This window comes from Mustela putorius, unplaced genomic scaffold, assembly GCF_011764305.1.
Source record: "Mustela putorius furo isolate JIRA1106 unplaced genomic scaffold, ASM1176430v1.1 tig00000139_pilon_pilon_pilon, whole genome shotgun sequence".
Lineage (NCBI taxonomy): Eukaryota > Metazoa > Chordata > Mammalia > Carnivora > Mustelidae > Mustela > Mustela putorius.
In genome coordinates, this window is record NW_025421293.1 from 8,481,516 (window position 1) to 8,505,861 (window position 24,346).

A 24,346-nucleotide genomic window follows, 5' to 3' on the forward strand; every position below is an offset into this window, starting at 1 on the left:
CCTCACTCCAGAAGCTTCTGACACCATGTCTCTCCGGAGTTATAGCCCCTCCCCTTCTCCTGTTACGCTAGATGTACTCATTATTCTTTTATAATATTTTAATATAAGTTTTTCCAACGTATAAGGCATTCCCAAACAATACATGTGCATTTTGCCTGATTTTCAGCTTCATGTAAATGAAAACATACACTATGAATTCCGTTTTGTCTGGCTTCCTATGCTCAAATATAGTATTTAAGATTCACCCAGATTCTCCATGTAATTGCAAACCATCCATTTCCACTGTCATACGATGTTTCGTTGTATGATTATATCGCACTATATTTTTACATTGTACCGTTGATGGGCTATTATGAAAAATTGCTGTATTCTTGTGCCTGTGACTTTATAGCCTGCATGGACAGGTGTTTCTGTAGGGTGTCCCCTGGTGGTGGCTTTGTTGATCAGAGAGTAGATGTATCTTTTGACGTCTGGAGTCTGCCAATTTTTCAAAAGTGGTTTTGCCTGTTTACTCTTCCATAAGCAGCTCTAGTTGTCTCATATTTTTGCCAGCATCTGATATTATCACTTTTTAAAGATTTTATCATTTTTAAATATTTAGCAAAATTTGTGGGGGTGTAATAACAACTTACGTGGTTTTCATTTGAATCTCTCTGGATTACTTATAAAAGAACATTAAAAAAGAAAAAAGAGGGGCACCTGGGTGGCTCAGTGGGTTAAGCCTCTGCCTTCGGCCTGGGTCATGATCTCAGGATTCTGGGATCAAGCCCCGCATCGGGCTCTCTGCTCAGCGGGAAGCCTGCTCCCCGCCCCCCACCCCACCTGCTTCTCTGCCTGCTTCTCTGCCTACTTGTGATCTCTCTCTCTCTCTCTGTCAGATAAATAAATTAAATTTAATTTAAAAAGACAAAAAGAAAAAAGAGTTTAGGATGTTTGGATACCTGATGGCCTGGGACGTTCCCGTCCATTCCCCGTAGCTCTGCCTCATAAATCAGGTGTTGGTCTATCGGTTTGTTTTGGGGCTGTCTATTCTGTTCTGTCTGTACCAGCACCAATGCCACCCAGTCTTCATAACAGAGGTTCTGGAGTAATTCTGCATTTCTACAGGACAAAACCTACACTTTTGTTCTTTTTTTTTTTTTTAAGATTTTATTTATTTATTCGACAGAGAGAGATCACAAGTAGGCAGAGAGGCAGGCAGAGAGAGGGGGGGAGGAAGCAAGCTCCCCGCTGAGCAGAGAGCCCGATGCGGGACTCGATCCCAGGACCCCGAGATCACGACCCGAGCGGAAGGCAGCGGCTTAACCCACTGAGCCACCCAGGTGTCCCCACTTTTGTTCTTTAAAGGGGTCTGGGCAGGGGTTTGTGTGTGTGTGTGTGTGTGTGGTGTTTTTTTGTTTTTTTGTTTTTTTGTTTTTGTGGGGTTTTTTGGCCTTTTGTGCTTCCATAGAAATCTTTTAACCAATTTATGAAATTGAAAAGAAAATTCCTGTTGGATTATGTTGTGATTATATTGAATAACTGTGATTATACTGAATTTGTAGTTCAGTTTGGTTTCAGCTGAGATACAATGAACATCTTTCCACTGGTACTATTTTTGTCATTGACTTCTGATGTAATTACATTGTGACCAGAGAATATATGTCATATAATTTAGTCTTTTGAGATTTGATGAGCCTTGCTTTTTGGCCCAGTATACAATCAATTTTTGTAAATGTTCCACATGTGGATTCTGCAATTAATAGTTCTATTGTTTATGTAGGACTAGTTGGTTTTTTTGAAGTATTTTACTTATTTAGGGATGCTTAGCTGGTTGAGCATCTGCCTTAGGCTTGGGTCATGATCTCAGGGTCCTGGATTGAGCCCTGCATTGGGCTTCCTGCTCAGTGAGAGCCTGCTTCTCCCTCTCCCTCTGGCCCTCCTCCCCGCTTGTCCTCTCTCTCTCTTTCTCAAATATTTAAGAGGGAAAACATACACACACCAGTGCAAGTGAACAGGGGTCACGGAACGCTCCTTCCTTTATGAAACCCTCTTTTCTCTCAGCTTCCATAATATCCCATCCTTCGATTCAGACATGAGTGACCTAAAAAATAAGGTCCACACAAGAGTCCATTTTGCTGGGAAGAGCGACATCAGAGGTATGTGGCTGGTGGACGGGCTTCCTTCCTGCATGGACGGGTGTTTCTGTAGGGTGTCCCCTGGTGGTGGCTTTGCTGATTCTTCCTTCCTTCCTTTCATGGCTTTCAAGAGTAGAGGTGGTTGCAAGGTCAGGCTCCTGACACAAAAATGGTACCCGTGGGGGCTCCTGGGTGGCCTTCAAGTCAGGTCCTGATCCTGGGGTCCTGGGATCAAGCCCTGCATCGGGCTCCCTGCTCAATGGAGAGCCTGCTTCTCCCTCTTTCTCTCTCGCTCCCCCCACTTGTGTTTGCGTGCTGGCTCTCTCTCTGTCAAATAAGTAAATAAAATCTTTTTAAAAATTTGGCATCCTTGGTGTAAACAACAGTGGGGATTTCTCCTACTGCTTAGGCAGGCGGTAGCAGTGGCGGTGAATACCCCAGAGCATGGTGTGGGGTATAATTCCTAGAAGCTTTGCATTCAAGCTTGCTTTTCGAGTCTCTGAGCAGTATTTGGGGTACCCAGAATCCTCCTATTAACATCCATGATTCTTTACTGGGGCAAATTAACTCCTGTTTCTGGAAAGTAAGAACTCTGATTAATCAGAGTAAGCAATCATACTGCCCCTGGTGACCAGCAATTACAGTGTCATGTGGTAAGGGGTGAACTATGAGAGTATACAGGGTAGGCATAGGGAAGAATTCCACAAAGGGAAGATACTTGAAGTGAGTTCTAAAAGAGGACTGCGAGTGGGGCGCCTGGGTGGCTCAGTTGTTAAGCGTCGCCCTCAGCTCGGGTCACAATCCCAGGGTCCTGGGATTGGGCCCCACATCAGGCTCCCTACTCACCGGGAAGTCTGCTTCTCCTTCTCTCTTTCTCTGCCTGCCACTCCTCCTGCTTGTGTGCTTTCTATCTCTTTCGAATAAATTTTTTTTTAAATCTTAAAAAAAAAAAAAAGATTTAAGGGGCACCTGGGTGGCTCAGTGGGTTAAACCGCTGCCTTCAGCTCAGTTCCTGATCTCAGGGTCCTGGGATCGAGTCCCGCGTCTGGCTATCTGCTCAGCAGGGAGCCTGCTTCTCTCTCTCTCTTTCTCTCTCTGCCTGCCTCTCTGTCTACTTGTGATCTCTCTCTGTCAAATAAGTAAATAAAATCTTTAAAACAAAAAAAAGATTTAAAAAAAAGAGGATTGTGAGTTAGCCAGGCACAAAGAGCATTCTAGGATATTCTAGATCAAAGGGCATTCCAGGTTGGGAAACAGAGAAGCCCAGGGATGATATAAATCACATGGCAACATTTCTGAGATGGGGACAGGGTGAGGGAAGAGGTAAGAGAGGAGAATTAAGCAAGAAGAAGATCCCTGAGGATTTATATACTATGCCCAAAGTGGTTTCTTGGACAAGTAGCACGGCTTGAGCCCTTGCCTTGGAACGTATACCCTAGGAAAAGGTAGATGCTTGACGCTTCCTGGCTATGATTTTAGATGAGGATGTACTCTGTATTCAGTTGTCAACCTTGCCTGAAAATTCAGGAAAGAGCTAGCTGAAAGTGACCATAGCCCGTGATGGAAACGCCTGACCCAGAAAGAAACCAGAATGCTGGACCCGAACTCCTGAGCACAACTCCCCTCCCCATGTCAGCTCTGAACCAGGTCAGCCAAACTCTATGCCCTTAGAGACCTCGTTCCCTCAAGTTCTCCCCCAGACAAGCTTCCTCCGTCCCCATGTCTTCTGTAGTGTAGTTAACAGCATTTTTCTCTAAAGCTGTATCTTATTGTTCTATATGGATAGATGTTTCTGTGATTTGTCCCCCAGAACTGACCACACGGACCTGCACGTACACAGGCAGGCCAAGGAATATTGTTTGTGAGACTTGTGCCATGGGAATGACCTTGGGAGCCTGACGGTTTGAGATATATCATCTGGCCTCCAGATCAGAACTGTTCTTCTGTTCTGGACGCCAAGAGCTATAAATCTGTCTCATATCCTCTCCTGCTCCAGGCTGGGCTGGACCCCCGGGATGGAATCCAGGAGGGGAGGCAGACACACATAACCCAGGCTCCTTGAAAATACAGAAAAATGATAACAAGGAAATGCAGCTCGCTCCAAACTGCACATCGGCCAACAAATGTTTAATTTCAAACCCTGTTACTTGCCCTATAATTACGGCCCTTTGCAGGGTGGCCAGTTGGAAGCCTCACCCGACGAGAGGACACCCCATCCAGGCCTCTCTGTCGGAACGCCAGCCTGGCTGTTTCCACGGGGCTCCCCCAGCTGAAGAGGTTGAGTGTTTTAAGTACCTGATCTGATGTAACATAGCCTTATTTTCATTTACTGCCTACTATTAACCTTCATCTGTATGTAGATTCCTTTCCTCTGGCTATTCCCGTCTGCTTCTTATGGGATCGCTGCTTGGGCCCTGTTCCAATGAGCATCAGCTGCCCTCGTCTTGCTGACAACACCTGATCGTTGCACAGAGGCTGATGCAGTGGTGCTTTTCCCACCACTTTCAGAATGAGTTGAACAGTGCCCTTCTACAGAGTGTTATCTCCACGGACTCCTATGTTTCTAAATTTTCATCATTCTAACAACCTCTCTCGGCTCCCTCAGTCCCAAGGGTGGTGGCTGCTTCCTGCGGTTGGAATCCACACTACACAGTGTTCTCATTCTGCGTTTCCAGTTACCTCTGCACCACTCCGTGTACCTGGTTAATGATTCATTATATTAAATTCTGTGTGTGATCCGGTGGGATTTCTGTCTCCTTACCAGACCCTGACCCGAATACTTTCCTCTCTGCTTCCTAAGTTTTCCTTTTTGTAAATCAATCTTTCTTATCTCGTCTGGTCAAATAATTTGTATTATGTGTTTTGGAAGTAGAATCAAAATAATATTTTCCTATACAAACTGTGGATTTCAGAGTTTCTTTTTTCCCCCCAACCTTCCATGCATTCCCTCTAGCCACAGCATTGGGAACCTTTCTGCCAGCTTGAGCCTCTTTTTCTCCTCTTAGTGATTGAGTGCTACCTAGAAGACAATGAAAATTCACCCTCAGGAAAAAAGCACTCAGTCTTTTTTTTAAAATATATTTTAAAAGATTTTATTTATTTACTTGACAGAGAGAGGCACAGCAAGCAAGGAAACACAGCAGAGGAGTGGGAGAGGGAGAAGCAGGCTTCCCACTGAGCAGGGAGCCTGATGCGGGGCTCGATCCCAGGACCCCAGGATCATGACCTGAGCTGAAGACAGAGGCTTAATGACTGAGCCACCCAGGCACCCCAGCACTCAGTCTTTAAGCAAGGACATCGTCCCCTGACAATTCCCTACATCTGCTTAGGTATGGGATTCAAGCCTAGTTTCTCTTTAAAAAGGACACAAACATGGCCCTCTCCCCAGGATGTTGCTCTGTTCTACAGATGTCAGTAGCAAAGGCTTTCTAGTGAGTGGGAAGAGGAAGTCATTATGCTTTGTCTGGGGGTTTGGACCATAGTGTTCTACAGTGGTTAAGCGCCTCTTGCCTGCAGACTTATTCCCACATTTCTTCTTTGCTGTTGCATTCTCAGACTCTAAGTTTATTCTGCTGCAAAGCGTGGCTGTCTTTCCTACCACAGCGGTGTCTCTGCACATTGGGCTTCATTCTGGGTGCCTGACTGGCTCCATCATCCACATGTGTGGAGACGCTGTACTTTGGAAATATTTGAAGCACTGGCATGATGTTACCCTGTGAGTCGCTATGAAGAGAGGAAACAAGACTTTGGGGGCTTTGTAGAGGAAGGAAAGAAAGAGTCAGAAGCACTGGGAGGTATCCTGAGATGAGGTAAGCTGGCTTGCGCTTCAGAAAGGAAATATGAGCAAAGGAGGTAGACACATGGGCAGACTCGGGTTGAGGGAACAGGGAATTTGGGCTACTTGTCAAGAATGATTTGCCCAAATCATGATCTGGGCAAATTACTGTCTTTAATGTTTTGTGGAATAAAAGAATACACAAGCTATGGTGCCTGGTTTTGAGAAAGTGATATATTGAACTAGAACATTGGGTAATGACCACAGAAGGGCAGTGCCAAGGGGTCAAGAAGACAGGAGACTCTGGTAAGGCTTCAGGATGGAGAAGGTAGTCAACAGTTTCGATACTGCTGGGAAACTTGAGAAAGCTAGTGGAGAAAGAGACCTCAGAGATGGCAGTTAGCACTGGCAATCCTGTGGAGAACTCGAAGCAGGGTTCATGGTTGGGGGTGGTAGTGAGATGGACCTTTTATTTCTAGAAGATTGGAGTGTCTCTAGGATAGGATACCAGATGTCCACCCCTGAAAGCCAGTAGCCAGCTTCCAACTGTACAAAGACAAGGATAATGTCTAAGCCATCTTGGAGTGTGGTGCTACACACTCCACAGCTGACCCTGTGGTTCTGTAACCTACCTCATGGTTTCCCTGCAAGCTCATTCTCATTCATGAACTGGGTGAAAGGCGAAAGGGAGGTGGCTTTGGGTGGCAAGGGACCATCATGGTTCTTATTTCCCGTTTTGCTCCTATCGACCGTTGCCTGATGCGTGGCAATCATCTAGGTGGTCCTGAATACAGTGCTGGCTGGGGAACCATGCCTGCTGATTGCCACCCAAATTTCAAAAGTATGTTCAAGTCTAGGTACAGTAGTGACTTACTCATCCACTAGCTGAACAAGCTTCTCTGACATGACTTTGCTGGCACCCCTTTGGGGACTGAAATATGACATCAACTTGACTCATCCCTGGGCGACGTTTATAATTAGGAAGATTGATTCCTCCTCTTGGTCTGCCCTAGCTGAACGTGTCTGCCTAAGTCCCAGAGCTGTGTTGGGGAAAATAGGGAGCCTCCAACCTAGTCCCAGGAGTGAAAAGGAGAAACTGAGGGGTAGAATGTCTGGAATTTCTAAGGGAGGGTGGTCTGGATTCCTACGTCTTTCAACAGCCCCAACAAGTATGTGCTGAGAGGTGGACATAGCTCCTTCTTAAAGGAGGAGCTGGAAGGGGAGGAATCAAAGGGGAGGCAGCAGTTGCTTTATGAAGCTGGGAAAGAGATACCTGGCTCCATCTCAAGTGAAATTCTCCTATTAGTATTTGCCTTAGCTTTGATAAGACGTTGAATAAACATGATGTGGTAATAATCTGGAAGCAGATACCCGACAGCGTAGGATGACTGCATTTATTACAGCAGTGCCAGCAGCTCTGACATTTTTTTCAATTTTTAAAAAGATTTTATTTATTTGAAAGAGAGAGCATGCACAAGAGGGGGAGGGGCAGAGGGAGAGGGAGAACAGACTCCCCCGATGAGCAGGGAGCCTGACGGGGGCCTCGATGCCAGACCACGGGATCATGACCTGAGCCAAAGGCAGACACCTGACCGACTGAGCCACCAGGCGCCCAGTTCTTAGATTTTTAAGGAAGTCTGTCCGGTGTTACAGGTTACAACTTGGGGTCAAGTCCTCACATTTCAAGAAAAGAGATGGGGGGTGTCTGGGTGGCTCAGTTGGTTGGACGACTGCTTTCGGCTCAGATCATGATCCCGGAGTCCCGGGATCGAGTCCCACATCGGGCTCCCAGCTCCACGGGGAGTCTGCTTCTCCCTCTGACCTTCTCCTCTTTCATGCTCTCTCTCACTGCCTCTCTCTCAAATTAAAAAAAAAAAAAAAAGGAAATCTTTAAAAAAAAAAAAAAGAAATGGAATGGGAATGTTATATACAGTTTGCTAATAGCCATTGGGGAACTGAATCTCTTCCCCCTGCCTCCCATCTTCATTGGGGCAGAAGCTAAAAATCTGCCCGGGTGTCCTGTGTTGCTGTTACTATTCTTGCTGTCATTATCGCTTCACATTTTTATGGAGCCTCATGATTTTTTTCTTTTTGAAAGAGAGAGAGAGAGCAGAGGGGAAGCCAGAGGGAGAGGGAGAGAGAGAGAATCCCAAGCTCAGCACAGAGCCTGAGGTGGGGCTCGATCTCACGACGCTGAGATCATGACCTGGGCCAAAATCAAGAGTGGGGTGCTCAACTGACCGAGCCAGTCAGGCACTTCTGGGACCTTGTAATTTTTTTTAAAAAGACTTTATTTATTTATTTGACAGAGAGAGAGAGAGACCACAAGTAGCCAGAGAGGCAGGCAGAGAGAGAGGGGAAAGCAGTCTCCCCGCTGAGCAGAGAGCCCGATGTGGGGCTTGATCCCAGGACCCTGAGATCATGACCCGAGCTAAAGGCAGAGGCCCAACCCACTCAGCCACCCAGGCACCCCGGGACCTCATGATTTTAATTGCATTTGCATGTTGTATATTTACTTGGTCTCCACATAGGCACTGTTGGAGACCATAATATAGAAAATTATAATGGCATTGGTAACACCACTTACTGGCTTTATTGCTTTGGCCCAGGCCTTTTTGCTCTTCTGGATTAGAGAACAGGCAGAAATTAATGCAGATGGTTGGGGTGCCTAAGTGGGTCAGTCAGTTAAGCATGTACCTCTTGATTTCAGCTCAGGTCTTGATCTCAGGATGGTGTGTCAAAGCCCTGTGTATGTATCTATGTATTATGAATGAATGAATGAATAAGAAATGAATGCAGAAGGCCAAGAGGAGTCTTGGTTTATCCTCAGCTTTATGGTCCCCCATCCTACCCAACAGCCAGGTTGCCACTGCGTCTGGCAAAATGAGCTCTTTGCCATTCCCAGGACTCATGCTGGACAGTGGAAGGCTTAGTTCTCAAGCTCCAGGCCAGGTTTCTAGTGGAGGTATCTCCTTCTGGCTGTAGACCGCTTGAAAGAACCCCCAAGCCTGTGTGCCCTATAGAAGTAGTCTTCTGGGCCCTCCCTTGGCTTTGCTCCTGGGCCACTAGGTCCTTCTTAGCTCCTGACTCAAGTCCTTGGTCTTCTCCTACGTTAACATGTCACCGAGGCAGTACTTAGGGCTATGCCTGTCTTTGCCCTCACTTAATCCTGTCTTTTCTTGGGATTTAGCAGAGGAGGAAGAGAATTCCTCCCCAAAAGTACGCTTTTTATTTCCACAGTTAAACAGTGATCGTATAGGAGCACCTGGGTACCTCAGTCCGTTGAACATCCGACACTCGACGCCAGCTCAGGTCATGATTTCAGAGTCATGAGATTGAGCCCTGCCCCGGGCTGGGCGAGGCTGCTTGAGATTCTGTCCTTCTGTCCCTCCCCCAGTGCTTTCTCTTGGAAAAAAAAAAAGTGATCATATAAATAACACGTGCTTTTTACTTGAATTTGAACAACACATGGAAATATAAAGGAGAAAATAAAAGACTCCTGAAATCTCATTACCTTGAGATAACTAATTATTTGGTAACCATCCTTTCAAGAACCTCTTTATGCATTTAGGCATACGTGGGTATAGTTTTACATGAATGGGATTATATTACACATCCTTTGTGTGTGTGAGTGTGTGTGTGCGTGCGCACGTTTTAAGTCATGGATTCTTTTTCCCTCTCCCTATCTCTTCTTCCTAAATGAACACCCTGTCTCCCTGTTTCTGTCCTACATATGATCAATATTATTATCTGCTGTGTGCCCTTCTATATTCTTCATATCCTATTACTATCATACAGATATCTATGTATGTTTACATATCTATGCTTATATAATATGTATATATTTTATAAATAATTAGATAGGTTTTCCCCCCTTGGTTTTGAAATGTGATACCCTTTAATCCATACCTTCTTTCATCATGTTTTCTTTTTCTTGCTAGTTGTTATTCAGTTGTAGGAACATATCAAAACGTGCTTATCTAATCTTCCATTGGTGGATATTTCTGTATTCTTTCTCAATGTGGGAATATGATGAATAAGGCTGCTATGAACATTCCAATGTGGTTTTTTTGGGGACATAAATAGAATTGCTGGATCATAGTTGGTCCAAGAGACTTGCTGGAATTTCTCCACTGGACACCTGAACTTGGGCAGAAGCCTTCTCATCCACAGTCATTGTCATTATTGGTCTTCTTTGTAGGAGAGATTGTAGGAAACTCTTGCTTCACCATGTCCATAATGACACTCTTTATCTACCTAGGCTCTTGATCATGCACCAGATGACTAGTAAACCACTCCAGGTTCCCACAGACCTGTTCATCAGACAGTTCAAGTGGCACATGACCATGATTGTGGGATCAGTTGTTGCAATTTGTGTAAGTATATTTCCTTCCATTTGTCTCTGTCTCTAAAGCTTGAACCAGTTGCTTTCCATCTAGGAGAAGGAGGCTGAGGGAAGCTTTCCATTTTTTCATTCTTTTTTTCCTCTTTCTAATCCAGAAACAGAAGTGACAAAGAGGGACAAGCTCTTAGAAAAACAATGAGCAGGGCGCCTGGGTGGCTCAGTGGGTTAAGCCTCTGCCTTTGGCTCGGGTTATGATCTCGGGGTTGTGGGATCGAGCCCCTCATCTGGCTCTCTCCTCGGTGGGGAGCCTGCTTCCCGCTTTCTCTCTGCCTGCCTCTCTGCCTACTTGCAATCTCTCTCTCTGTCAAGTAAATAAATAAAATCTAATATATGTGTGTGTGTGTGTGTGTATGTGTATTTTTTTTAAAGAAAAGAAAAACAATGAGCATATTATATCAGGGAGGGGTAGCTGTAATGGAGTCCAAAACATTAGCCCAAAAAGCAGTTTGTCTGAGGGGAGCATGGAAACTTGAGCTCTCTGTGCTTTCTCCTTTCTCAAGGTGCTGTATTTCTGCTCCAGCCCACCTGGCTCCTTTCTAGTTCTTCAAACTGAGATAGCCTCCATACCTTGTCTCTGAGGATACCTTGCTCTCCCTCTCTACCTCTGTGCATATGTAGAAGTTTTCTTTTCCTCTTGGTTCTGCTGGAAAATAGTTGAATTCTTCAAAAAGAAGCTTTATTGGGAATAAACAAAGGAAAAAGTAAAAGAAACCTTAAAGATATACATCTATGTATTTACAAAGAACAAATTATTTATCTGTGTATTTATTTATTTGTGTATTTAAAGATTTTATTTCTTTATTTGACAGAGAGAGCACAAGTAGACAGGGTGGCAGGTGGAGGGAGAGAGAGAAGCAGGCTCCCTGCTGAGCAGGGAACCCGATGCAGGGCTCGATCCCAGAACCCTGGGTTCATGCCCTGAGGTGAAGGCAGGTGCTTAACCGACTGAGCCACCCAGGGGACCCACAAATCATTTATGTTATGCTAGATAACAGTTGTCTTCAAACTGAGTTGCTTCCACAGCTCCTTTTTTCTGGGCATCAGTTCAAAGTTTTTGTCATTTAGCCTGGGATGAGTTTATGTTGATGCTATGACTAGTTCTGGTGAAACTGAGAATCTCTTCTTTTTTTCTTTTTTAAAGATTTTTATTATTTATTCAACAGAGAGATAAAGAGCACAAGTAGGCAGAGTGGTAGGCAGAAGGAGAGGGAGAAGCAGGCTCCCCGCTGAGCAGGGAGCCTGATACAGTGCTTGATCCCATGATGCTGGGTTCATGTTGCTTGGCAAGAGCAGGAAAAGGTCGGGAAATTGGTTTCATCCAGGGAAATCACGCAAGTAAGTAAATTCATTGGGGATAAGGAGAAACGAGCTTCTCATTGTTGAAGGAGTTACAGATAATGGAAAAGGGAAGACTAGAACAGACCTTGAGGTGTTGGCCTGGAATTGAAGGGATAAACGGAGTTATTTTATAACGTTAAAAAGGAGCAGTTCAGGGGTGCCTGGGTGGCTCAGTGGGTTAAGCCTCTGCCTTTGGCTCAGGTCATGATCCCAGGGTCTTGGGATCGAGCCCCGCATCAGGCTCTCTGCTCAGCAGGGAGCCTGCTTCCTCCTCTCTCTCTCTCTGCCTGCCTCTCTGTCTCCTTGTGATCTCTTTCTCTCTGTCAAATTAAAAAAAAAAAAAAGGAGCAGTCCACCAACCCATCAAGAGGACATAACAGACCTAACTGTTTATGCACCTAATTGCAGAGTTTCAATATATGCGAAGTAAAAACTTACGAAACTTCAGATAAAAATAGACAGATTCAGGGGCACCTGGGTGGCTCAGTGGGTTAAGCCTCTGTCTTCGGCTCAGGTCATGATCTCAGGGTCCTGGGATCGAGCCCTGCATTGGGCTCTCTGCTGAGCAGGGAGCCTGTTTCCCCTTCTTTCTCTGCCTGCCTCTCTGCCTACTTGTGGTCTCTGTCTGTCGAATAAATAAATAAAATATTTTAAAAAATAGACAAATTCACAATTAGAAATTTCAGCATCTCTTCATCCATAATTGAAAGTATAAGTCATCTACAATGTTGACTCTCCACTCCATTAACCTGTTATGAGTGGTGGCTTTTCAATGTAGGGTGATTGGGCCTGTTGGGACACTGAAGGGGTGATATCTCGTATAGGAAGGAACTGTCAGTTATCTATAAAACACCTTTTTCTAAGAACAGAACCTCTAAGCCAGGACTTTTTTGTTTTTCTAGGGAAAAACAAAATTCAGAAAAACAAAATTCAGCCTGCAACCTGCTTTGGCAGCGTGCTAGCAATGTCACGTGATTCTGTAAATTTTACAGTAGTAAAATATTTTGACCTCCATCTGTTAAGGTCATGTACCTATTACAACTTCCCCCATGTCAGGTGATATTGGAGGGGTAGATCACAGGCATTTTCCTAGAGCCTGTTAAGAGAAATTTGAGTGGAGGAACAATTTAGTTTTGATGTAATGTGATTTGCAGTCATTCTTGGGTATAGCTAAGTTGTAGCTAATTGTCTCGGTATAGGAATGGCTTCCAGGACTACTTCTCCCCACACTGTGCCAACCCAGCATCACGACACAAAGAAGCAGCCAGAAATCCTCTCATGTTATGAATGCTTCCTGTGACCCCCAGCACCAATAGTGGAGGTACTGGAGGAGAAACAAAATTAGAAACAGCATATTGCAAGATGGCCGACACACCTCCAGAGACTGAATCCCCATCACAGGTGGAAATAAAATAGGGGTGACCCCAGCTTTGTTGGTACGTGACAGCTGTCTCAGATACTTCTCCTCAGACCTCTCCTTGTATCTTATTAGCCAGAACTGAGAAACCCTCAAGAACACTGGGGAAGTGTCGGGGCGCCCGGGTGGCTCAGACACTTAAGCATCTGCCTTCGGCTTGGGTCATGATCCCAGGAGTCTGGGGGTCAAGCCCCACATTGGGCTCCTTTCTCAATGGGGAGCCTGCTTCTCTCCACTCCTGTTCTCTCTATCTGTCTCTCTCTCTCTCTCAAATAAAATCTTAAAAAAGAAAGAAAGAAAGAAAGAAAGAAAAGCTTGCATTGCATTTAAAAAAGAAGGGTAAGTGTGGAATGTGACTGTTGCGACCGGCTCAAGCCAGTAATAATACCCCACATGATAATAACATAGCTCATTTGGCTGTATTATGTCCCAAATAAAAATGGGGTATTGGATAGGCAACCAACAGTGTCTGTCACAAACACCCTCCCTGAGTCTAGACCTAGGGAAACCTGCCTGGAAGAGAGCCCAGATGTGCACAAGAGACACACTCCTACAGCATCGCTGTCTCACATACACATGCCCTGAGAGTTTAGAATGAAGGAATACAGAGAACAAGGAAGAAGAGCCTTCAGGGCCAACGGGACTCCCAAACTATCACTGCGCCAGACCCGCAACCACCAAAGTTAGAAAATGATAGCAAAATCCCATTCCTCTGAGCAGTGAGCCCAAGAAACAATGTTCCCAGAGCCTAATACAATTCAACCTCTGGTTTTGGCAAAGAACAAAGCTGGGTTTCAGAGGTAGCTGAAGGCAAGTCCGTAGGCAGAGAAGACAAAAGCTTCTTGGTTTCAGCCTCACCAGAGGCTGGTCTGCACTGATTGTCTGAAGTCCACAACCTATGAACTTGAATTCTGCTGGGACATTTCCCGCACTGAGGGTGACTGTCCTGTGCATATTCTAGCAGGAGGGAAAAAACCACGTCTGCCTGTTTCTTCCTCTTCCAGACAGTAGGGTGTGGGACATTCTGAAAAATGTGGAAATGCGTAATAGCAAAACCGTCATCGTCAGATCTTACTGGAAGGGTCCATCTTCCCCAGATCATGTATGTTTGAAACATCTCAATTTCCTGTTCTCCTTTAAGTTCCACGGTCCTGATATCCAACTGCTGTGTAAGGTGTGGGTTCTGTAAATGACCAACCTTGAGAAATATAGCAAAACCCACAGACATATGGTTTTAAACATGAGTTGGTATCTGCATACGTGTTTGGTGGTGACTGAGACACCAGCTTTGGTTCAGAAGCAACCTGAGGTAGGGCAGGTAAGAGAACTAGGTCTGGTGGGCTGACCATGCCTTCCCAGAAGAAAGGTGAAGACACACGAATGTCTGACAGGTTCTTCTTTCTCTACCCACAGATCTTGTACATCAGAGTTTCCTGGCGTGATGGCACCGTTCCTCTGCCCCCACAGCCCCACCCAGCCTGCAAGTCTTCTGGCTCTTTCCTCCAGGAGCTCTCGGACCTGACCCATCTTCTGCACTGGCCTCCTACCCCAGGAGATGGAGGGAACCTTTTGTCCTCTACCAGTCCCCAGACCTCCACTTACCACCTGAGGGGACCTTCCCAGACCAGTTACACCCTGGGCGGCTACCTGGAGGCCATTCTTGTCGCCAGAGACCACCAGGGCAGGCCCAAGACCCATGGTGGGGATCTGTTTCGGGCACAGCTCCTGAGTCCCTACCTGAAGGCAGGAGTCCCTGGGGATATCCAGGATCTGGAGAACGGCACCTACCTGTTGACCTTCCCCCTACTCTGGGCTGGACAGGTCCAGGTGCAAGTGCGGCTGATCCACTCCAGTGAGGCCGTTGGGGTCCTGCGGGGAATCTGGAGAGACCAGTGGGCCACGGTTGATTTCACGGGCTATTTTCGGGGACCCACAGGACATGAAGAAATTGTGACTTGCAATGTGAACCCCCTACTAACTGGGGAAGAAGAATCCACCTGTCACTATAGGGATGAAGACACTGGTGAGCTCTGGTTCTGTGCTCGGCCTCCTACCCTGCCCTGTGACTCGCTGGTGGGCCATTCAAGTGGACATTATTGGAATGTGACCACACCACACGAGGAGGCCCTGCTGGCGTGGTAAGAAACCCAACATCATCTGGGATATCGGCCTCGCACCCCCAAACCCTGGTCCCTGTGATTTTTCTGCCCCAGCTACCTTTATTCATAAAGCTACCTTTATTCATCTGTCCCCTTCTATCAAACATGTTTCCTGCTGTGGGCCAGGTCTCCTAGTAACTGCTGGCTACTTTCATGCAATGGTTGGCATCGCTGCCCTCTCCAAATTTTCAGTGAAGAGACTCATGGCTTTTGAAAACCCACAGTGTGATGAGTACTTAAGTGTAATATTCACAGAGTGAGGTGAGGGCACGGACAAGGGGGACCCCACCTGGTAGGTCAGGCAGGTGGCAACTTAGCTAAGCTTCAAGGAGAACCAGGGACCTCTGGCAAAAGAAAAGCATTCCAGGCCTCGCTGCTCTTCTGAGGACTCTTGGGAGGAGAGAAGTGGTGCTGAAATCACCAGCATGTGTGGTCAGGGAGTATGGAGGATAGATGTGACCTCCCTGAGTGAGAGGGGAGCAGAGCCTGCAGCCTGGAAGCTGGGAAGGGCTGAGAACTGTCCTCGGTTTTGGGGGAGCAAGGCTCCCTGGGGAGACAGAGAATGGGAGAGAGGGAAGACATGGCTCACTGTGAGCCTTACTGTCCCTGAGATCTAAGGCGTGGTGGGTGGGGACAGAGAGATCCCAAGGAGGAGAGGGGTATTTTGAGAGACCCCAAGAAAGAGGGAGGCATTTTTTTAAGGCAGGAGACATGGGCATCTGGTCCCCAGCAGGGAGAATAGGAGATGGAGGCAAAAACAGGGTCCCAGAAGAAGGCAGGGGTGCGGGGACACCCTCACTGAGTGCGGGGAGAGAAGAGCCAGAGGTGTTTGCGGCGAGGGCTGGCAGCTGGGATGCGTGCTGTTCCGTGGCCCCAAGGAGCACGGAAGTTCTCACGGGCTGCCATGAGGTGAGCCAAGCTGGAGATGCCCGAGCTACGGGGGTGCCTGCTGGCCCCACAAGACGCTCGTCTCTGGGAGGCTCTCGGGAGCTCAGACTGGGGAATTCCCACTAACACTGACTTCCTGGCATGAGAATTTAGTGCCAAGAAACCTTGGTCTTTCCAGACCAATTCTTATGCTCCCTTTGGTCAGAAAAGGAGAACCACACACCCTTTCTGCATTGGTCGATTAAAAGTAATTCTAAGATGAAATTACAGGAACCATCTCGGGATGGCGCTCGGGGTACAGCCCAGGAGTCTCTGGAGGGAGAGTGTGTGGGTTCCGATCCCGGCTCCACCTGCTCCGACTTGCCAGCTTCCATCTGTGTGACCTCTGGGAAGTCACTTAACCTCTCTGTTCTCTCATCCGTAGAGGGGAATAATAATAGAACTTCCCTCAGAGGCTTGTGGTAAAGAACAAATAAATGAATGTGTGTAAAGTGCTTGGAACAGGGACAGCATATAGCGGCTCTGATGGCTCTTACAATCGTGTCCCAAGTATTTTGCTGCTGTCGAGTGGCCCCTGCTCTGTTGGACATTGTCCAAAGGCCTGGAGGTTCTGGGGATGGGAGAGCAGGGCAGAAGTGGCCCCGTCCCGCGGGAGCCCCAGTGTGCTGATAGAAGACGGGCGTTAAAGAGATAACCACACGTGTACACATGTGGCATATGTGTAGTTGACATGCACTTGCAGCTCCAAGGTCAGGTGTTTTCTTTACATCAACTTTAATCCCATCTGAGGACCCCTGCAGCTGGGCTGGTGGCAAGAGCTCCCTCACCTAAGGTCTTGCAAAGAAACTGACACCTTGGCCATCTGGGATCCTTCCTTGGCCCTCTGGTCACCCCAAGGTGCCCACTGTCCAGACTTGTGTAACCTTGGGGTCTCCTGGGAGAGCAGCCAACCTCACCTGGGTCCAGTTTGGGACCATCCTTCACCTGCTTCCGGAAGCTTTTGCCTCTAGAGGGCGCTAGAGCCCTGACGTTCAAGGAAGGCCATCCACAGGCATTTTTCTAGATTGTAGGAATATTCTCAACCCTTTCTCCCCAGAAGCAAATTCTTCTCTCCTCCTCAGACACAGCCCTTCAGGCAGTCCGTTCCTTCATTCAGCAAACGCAAGCTGAGCACGTCTGCCTGCATGGGCCTGCTGGAGGCACTGGGAAGGCAACCACGTGTACGCTGCTCCCGTAAAGCTTCCTTACGACAGGAGGGAGGGTCAGAAACAGTGAACATGGCAATACCCAAGTAGTGTATAGAATGTTAGAAGGAGATACGGGAGCACCTGGGTGGCTCAGTTGGTTAAGCAGCTGCCTTCAGCTCAGGTCATGATCCTGCAGTCCTGGAATCGAGTCCCGCATCCGGCTCCCAGCTCCATGGGGAGGCTGCTTCTCCTTCTGGCCTCTCCTCTCAAGCTTTCTCTCTCAAATAAATAAATACAAACTTTTTTTTTTTTTTTAAAAGAAGGAGATACAGGCTGGGGGAAATTAAAATACACAGGAGGTGAGGATTAGGAGTATGGTGGGTTGTATGGTTAGGAGTATGGTTGCAATGTTAAATAGGGGGTCAGGGTAGACTTCATTAAGAAGGTGACACCTGAGCCAAGACTTGAAGGGGATGAGACCCAGGCTATACCCGAGAGAAGAGGTTCGAGGCAGAGGAAATGCCGGGGTGTGCCCGGTGTGTCTAAGGAACAGCAAGGAAGTCCAATAACTGAGAAGGGGCAGGGGAAAACCAGTAGCATTAAGGGAAGGACATGGCATGACCAGGAATGCTCTGTAGGCAACGTAATTTTGGGTGTAAGTGAAAAGGGAGTCACTTGCAGGATTTTGAGCAGAAGACAGGCACCCTGATCACATTTTTTTTTTAAGATTTATTTAATTTATTTGACAGAGATCACAAGTAGGCAGCGAGGCAGGCAGAGAGAGAGGGAGGAAGCAGGCTCCCCACTGAGCAGAGAGCCCGATGCGGGGCTCGATCCCAGGACCCTGGGATCATGACCCGAGCCGAAGGCAGAGGCTTAACCCACTGAGCCACCCAGGTGCCCACCCCGATCACATTTTTAAAGGGTCTCTCAGACCGTTGTTTTCAGGATGGATTAAGGGAGAATCAACGAGACTGAAAGGTGGGAGACCTTTGCTTCAGGTGGCGGTAGTCAAGGTGTCTAAAGTGATTCATTTCTGGGTATACTCTGAAGGCAGTACCTATAGGATGTCCTGAGAGAACATGGAACGTGCCAAAAAGTGAGAGCTCACAGATGAGTGTGGGGTCTGGGGCCTGCTCACGTGGAGGGACAGTTGCCATCAGCTGGAGTGAGAAAGTGGCAGGTGGGGTGTAGGGGGCTGGAGAGGGGGAGTTTGGTCATGTGTATTAGACACCAAGTGGGGATGTTTAACAAATGACTAGACTCACAAACCTGGAATTTGGCAGAGAAGACTGGGCTGGAGATCTTGGTTGAGTGAGACCACCAAGGGAGGGAGTGTGATCTCGAAAGAGGAGCCAAGGGCTGTGGCTGGAGCCTGGAAGAAGGGGCTCCCACAACAGGCTACTTAGTAGGGGAGGGAGGGGTCCCAGGGACCAGGGAGCAACTGCTGGCTTGATGATGGTCAGGGAGAATCCAACAGGAGGGGGCTCAGTGAGACCACGAGGAGAGTCAGCACTTCTTGCAAAAAACGTTCCAAGCCTATGAATCATGGGTTTTGTTTGTTTGTTTGTTTGTTTGTTGTTCTTTGTTGTTGTTGTTTTTAAGAGAGCTCCATGCCTGGTGGAGGGGGAGCGTAATCTTAAGCAGGCTCCACCACACTCAGCGCAGAGCCCGAATCAGGGCTTAGTCTCATGACCTTGAGATCATGCCCTGAGCTGAAATCAAGAGTTGGATACTTAACGGATGGAGCCACCCAGGCGCCCTGAATCATGCTTTTAATTTCCTGTACTTCTGTGATGCTTTGACACCTTGCAGCCTTGTAGACCAAGGAGGGGTGGCCACTGCCCAGGTTAGCTAGCTCCTGGAGAGAGCAAACAACCTGCCTTCAGCACAACCCCCCACTCCTAAGTGCACACCACCACCCTGCCTCCTTTTCTCCGGCTCTTACAGTCCAAGCCAACACCCCCGGCCGGTGAGGGCCTGTACTGACGATTAGAATCTCCCTCTATAGCCCAGAGCCTGCTGACATTACTCAAAGGATCCAATCCTAACTCCCCCCACCCCACCCCACCCGCTGCCTGCCCTTCCTTTCCTGCTCCTTCCTATGAAAATCACAACAAAGGTTTTGCCCTCTGCCCCTGCTCCCTCTGCCCCTGACTGACCCTGGTGCTTCTCTGTGTGCCCCTGCCTCTCAGGAACTCTGGGTAATCCCTTATCTTTCTCATGGCATCATCTCCTAATCCGTTGGCCTCCGCAATACCTAAATAAAACCAAAATCCTGGGTACATTGTAAAACAGCTCTGCTTTTGGCACTGACGGAATCCCCAAGGCAAAGAACCCGGGTCCCTGGATCCCTGAACTCAGCTTCCAATCCTCTCCTGGCCCCAGACCCGCACTGTCTCCCAGAAGCCCTGACACTGGACAGATGCTCTTGACATTGAGGACATCCTTTCGTCCAAGAAGCCCCATGTCACTTCAGCCCAGGATTCCTTCCCATCACACATTCCCATTAAGGGCTCCCCTCTCGCCAATTGGTTTCTCTTCAGGAATGTGACAGACAAGGTCCTCCCTCAGGGTATTTCTCCAATCTGGGTGGCCAAGGAGAGCAACAAGAGTCTGGGTAAGTGACACCGGGGCTTGCAGAAAAGGCAGCACTTCTTCCGTGGCCGTGGCTTTGGACTCTTCTGTACCCCCAGATTGCTTTGCTTACAAATAATTATTTACAGTTGTGTCCCCTCAACAACCGTGCCGCCCTGGGATCCCGGGCCCGAGGCCCTCTGGCTTCTACCACCGAGCTGTGTGGCACTCCCTGTCCTGCTCTGGCCGCTCCTTCTCCACCGCTGTCAGCATCCTGGGCTGCCTGGCTGGCCGCATCGTCCACATGATGGGGGACTCCACGCTCCGGCAGTGGTGGGAGTACCTGCGGGACACCGTGCCCTGTGAGTGGCCGTGAGGCGGGGAGGCTCCTCAGAGAAGGAGAGAAGAGCCAGGGCTTTGAGAAGGCACAGAAGATTTCAGGACAAGGACCTGAAGGATCCCTGGGGAAGCACCAGATGCCTGGGTTTGGGGCAGAAACAGGGATAGGGAACAGGATGCCCAGTTACACATAATCTCAACAATTAGGTTGATGATGGGAGGCTCTCACAGGAGGGGGAATGGGTTTGAAGAATGATGAATACATAACCCCATAACCCTCGCCGGAAGTGAGGATTTGCTGGGGGGCGGGCAGTAGATACTGAAGGAATCGAGTTCCAACTTAAGAAAAATATTGTAGGGAAACCAGGGACTTATCTTGTGACACTGGGGAGACGCTGAATGTTTGCAGAGTTTTCAGTTTGCTGGATTGATTGGATTGAAAAAGGAAAGTCCAAAGACCAGTTCCTCGTTAGGGGAGGTCAGTATGCAGGCCGGGGTCAGCAGTCCAGGAACCACCACCCTGAAGGAACTGACAGCTTGTTGACTGATTGCTTCTAGAGAGGGGGGAGGTGCCCAGGTAACCAGAAACGGACTCAGAATGGGAGTTCCTGGCGGGCCTGACTAGATGTGGGAGCAAGAAGCAGCAGTGCGAGGCGATGGTGTCTTTATTTTATATTCTTCACCTTGGGTTGAACAGGTGAGGAGGGGCCTTCCGGGGAGGGTGTGCATGATGCTTTTGAACACGGGATTGGAACTGAATGGAGATGTCTGAGCCTCAGATAGAGTTTCATGCTTATTCCCCGGAGGAGAAAAGTTAAAAGAAGCGAGTGTCGTGCAAGCGGAGTCCCGTCAGAGCCTCCACGTTGTGTGCACAGATCCTACCATGTAACGTGACATGGGTTATCGAGGATGCTTGACTGGGGAGTGGGGGCAACATGACAGCCGAGGAAAGAAGGAACATCAGCACCAAACCTTACCTCCCCTCCCTGTCCCGCCATCACCCCAGAGAAGCGTGCAGAGCCCACAGGGCACAAGAGGGATGTGAGCCGCCGTTTGCTTACAGAAGTCCTAAAAGCACCCACTGCTCCCACCTAGAGGCCTTAAGGTCTGTGGGATGCCATCTACCCTTCTGCTGCAGGAACCGAAGGCCCTTGCCTCCCAGGCAGATTAGCCTGGGTGAAGCCCCTTCCTTTGGGGGAAAAAAAGGGCTCCAGTTCCAACTAATCTGATGTGTAAGCAACGTCAAGTGACCCCTGCCCCCCGGGTCACTTTGGGACAATTATGCGCATGGCAGGTGGAGCAGGTGACTTTCCTAAGCAGGAGATGTCTCTAGAGATGAACAGAAGCTCGAGTCAGAAAGTGGGGAAAACCAGATCCTCTCCTAGCCGATGTGGCACCTTCCTGTGAGATAGAAAAAGGGACCCCTGTGCCCACAGAGCCCTGAAACACAAGGTTGGGCCAACAGGCAGGGACTGTGTGCAGAGAAAGGAGGGCCTTTCCCTGCAGGTGCATCTGGCTCTCTATCAGGGCACACAGTTGAGGGGACAGACCAGATGTCAGGAGCCTCTGGCCCCCAGCTGGCCACCGTTGCACAAGGACAGAAACCGGACAGCCTTGACTGTCTCACCTAGGGTAAGGCTTCATCCAGGGCTGGCCGAAGGGAGCTGATGGGTGAATCCGAGTTGAAGTGCTGGGTGAGAGGGGAGACCGCAGAGAGTGACCACACACACTGCTAAGAAAGGCAGGGGCAGCCAAAGGAACATCGACGAGACAAAATGCTCCAGGGGGCCAGGGAGGCCCAGGACCCCCAAGAGGTCTGGGGTCTTGGAAACCGGGAGGTCACTGGCGATCTTACAGATTAGGGAGAGCACAACCTGCTGATAAGGCCAGAAGCGACTTGAGTCCTAAGAGGAAAGTGATGCTAGATCTTTTGTGTTTTTAAATGAGGAAGTACAGGCCCAGATTAACCCCTAAGCCTCCTCTTGTCCTCCCCACAGCTCTGAAGCCTGTGGATCTACATGCCACGTATCACACGGGGCCCCTGATGGCCGTGGAGACCACTCGGGACATCGTGCTGCACTGGCGGGCCCACAGCTGGCCCCTGCGCTCCCTGCGCACACCGGTGGCCTCCCTGCACTCTGTGGCGCGGGAACTGGGGGGCCTGGCCGGGGGCCCCCACACCGTGGTGGTGCTGGGCCTGGGCGCCCATTTCACCACGTTTCCCCCGTCTGTCTTTGTGCAACGCCTCGCAGGGATCAGGGCGGCGGTGGCAGCGCTGCTGGCCCGGGAGCCCCGCACTCTCGTGGTCATCAAGCTGGCCAACACCGGCTACAAGTCCGTGTATGGCAGTGACTGGTTCACCCTCCAGGTGAACCGGCTTCTCCGAGCTGCCTTTGCTGACCTCCGTGTGGCCTTTGTGGACGCCTGGGAGATGACCTCCAGTCTGGGCCTGCCCGACAGGATCCACCCAGGCCGGCTTATCGTCCGCAATGAAGTCAACGTCTTCCTGTCCTTGGTTTGTCCCCTTTGAGCGCTGCTGCGGGTCCTGGGCTGGGTGGACGGAGAAGCTGAGGGGATGATCAAGCCTGGACATCCTTCCCTTCAGCCGTCCTCAACTCTTCGCAGACTTTTCTCATGCCCAGGCCAGCAAGAATTGCGAGGGAAGCCTGGCAGTGGTCCAGCGACATCTGTCACATCCGTGCCTGCGAGGCTTGTCATTTTATGTGCCGGAGTCTCCATTTAGAGTGTCAGCGAGCCTTCCAAGTCAAACTTCAGTCAAACAAGAGATTACAGATAGGACCCGGCAATTCCACTGCTGGGTATTTATCTGAAGGAAAGGGAAACACGAACTCAGAAATGTATCTGTACCCCCGCCTTCACTGACGGCAGCTTTATTTACAACAGCCAAGACACGGAAGGAACCTGAGTGTCCACCAGTGGATAAATGAATAAAGGAAATGTGGCCTAGATGAGATGGAGAAGGACCCTGGGAACAAGGCCCTCCCTTTCCTGCAGTGCGCGAACCAAGGAGCAAACTCAGACCACTTCAAAATGATGCCAGACACATGGTCGCCAAAATTGACTTTTCATTGACTTTCCTCCTCATTTTAATGCTAAAAACATGCCCAGAGGTGGAGACTCCTCATGCAAATGAAAGCCCAGGGTAGGAAGGAGCAGGTTGTGTCAGATGCAGACACCGCCCACTTTCCTGGGAGTCCCTGCTCCTGCCTGCCGGGCATCATTCCTTTTTCCCACCTCAGCCCCTTTAAAGCTTGCCCTGGCTGTTGTTGAGAGAGCCAGTGTGACAGCTTACTCGTGACTGTGTCTCCCTTCAGCGGTACCTGCTGCCCCAAGAAAGCCTTGCCTGAACCTTTAAATTTGGGGTCCAGCCTTGGTTTCTACTGTAGCTGGGTACAAAGACCCAAGTCTGTATATAAGAGTCTGGTAACATATATACACAGTAAAATATTAATCAGCCATAAGAGAGAAAGAAATCGGGATGCCTGGGTGGCTCAGTCGTCAAGCATCTGCCTTTGGCTCAGACCGTGATCCCAGGGTGCTGGGATCGAGTCCCACATGGGGCTCCCAGCTTGGCGGGAGGCCTGCTTCTCCCTCTCCTACTCCCTCTGCTTGTGTTTCCTCTCTTCCTGTCAAATAAATAAAATCTTTTAAGGAAAGAAAGAAGGAAAAAAAATCCTGCCATTTGGAACAATGTGGTTGGCTTTTGAGGGCCTTATGCTCACTGAATACAACAGAGAAAGACAAATGATCTTACTTACATGTGGAATCTGGGAGGGGGGCGGTGGAGAAACTCATAAGGAGAACAAAGCAGTGGCTGCCAGAGGTGGGGAAGGGGCCACCATGGGTGGAGGAGGTCATGTTAGGGTCCGTGATCAAAGGATCAAGACTAATACAAATTGAAGATCAAGCAAAGCTTTATTTTGCGCCAAGCATGGAGAATCAAACCATCTGTCGCAGCCGCCTCTTACAGAGAGGGCGACTCCTCCCAGCCTCACAGACTAACTTTTATAGAGCAAAGGCCATGTGGTTGAGCCTTGCCACACACAGGTGGCCAATGAGATTGCAACATAGAGAGAAAGTTGCATAGTCATAGTAGGCCACACACCAATTGAATTACAATTCA

General features: G+C 48.7%; 1 protein-coding gene across 1 annotated transcript; it reads left to right on the forward strand.

The window, feature by feature from the left end:
* The first annotated feature begins 10,157 nt into the window (after nucleotides 1-10,157).
* LOC101678495 (NXPE family member 3-like) lies at nucleotides 10,158-23,732 on the forward strand. Its single transcript, XM_004761742.3, has 5 exons — nucleotides 10,158-10,268; nucleotides 14,466-15,190; nucleotides 19,833-19,906; nucleotides 20,013-20,225; nucleotides 22,200-23,732. Exons 1-5 carry the CDS (start codon nucleotides 10,164-10,166, stop codon nucleotides 22,730-22,732), a joined length of 1,650 nt encoding a protein of 549 aa, XP_004761799.2. The 5' UTR covers nucleotides 10,158-10,163; the 3' UTR covers nucleotides 22,733-23,732.
* The last annotated feature ends 614 nt before the right edge of the window (nucleotides 23,733-24,346 follow it).

Excerpts from the sequence above, each read along its gene's own strand:
- LOC101678495 (XM_004761742.3), top strand. The coding sequence starts at position 10,164 with ATGCACCAGATGACTAGTAAACCACTCCAGGTTCCCACAGACCTGTTC. Across the intron at positions 15,191-19,832 it reads GAGGAGGCCCTGCTGGCGTG|GAATGTGACAGACAAGGTCC; the intron begins GTAAGAAACCCA and ends GTTTCTCTTCAG. Across the intron at positions 20,226-22,199 it reads CCTGCGGGACACCGTGCCCT|CTCTGAAGCCTGTGGATCTA; the intron begins GTGAGTGGCCGT and ends TCCTCCCCACAG.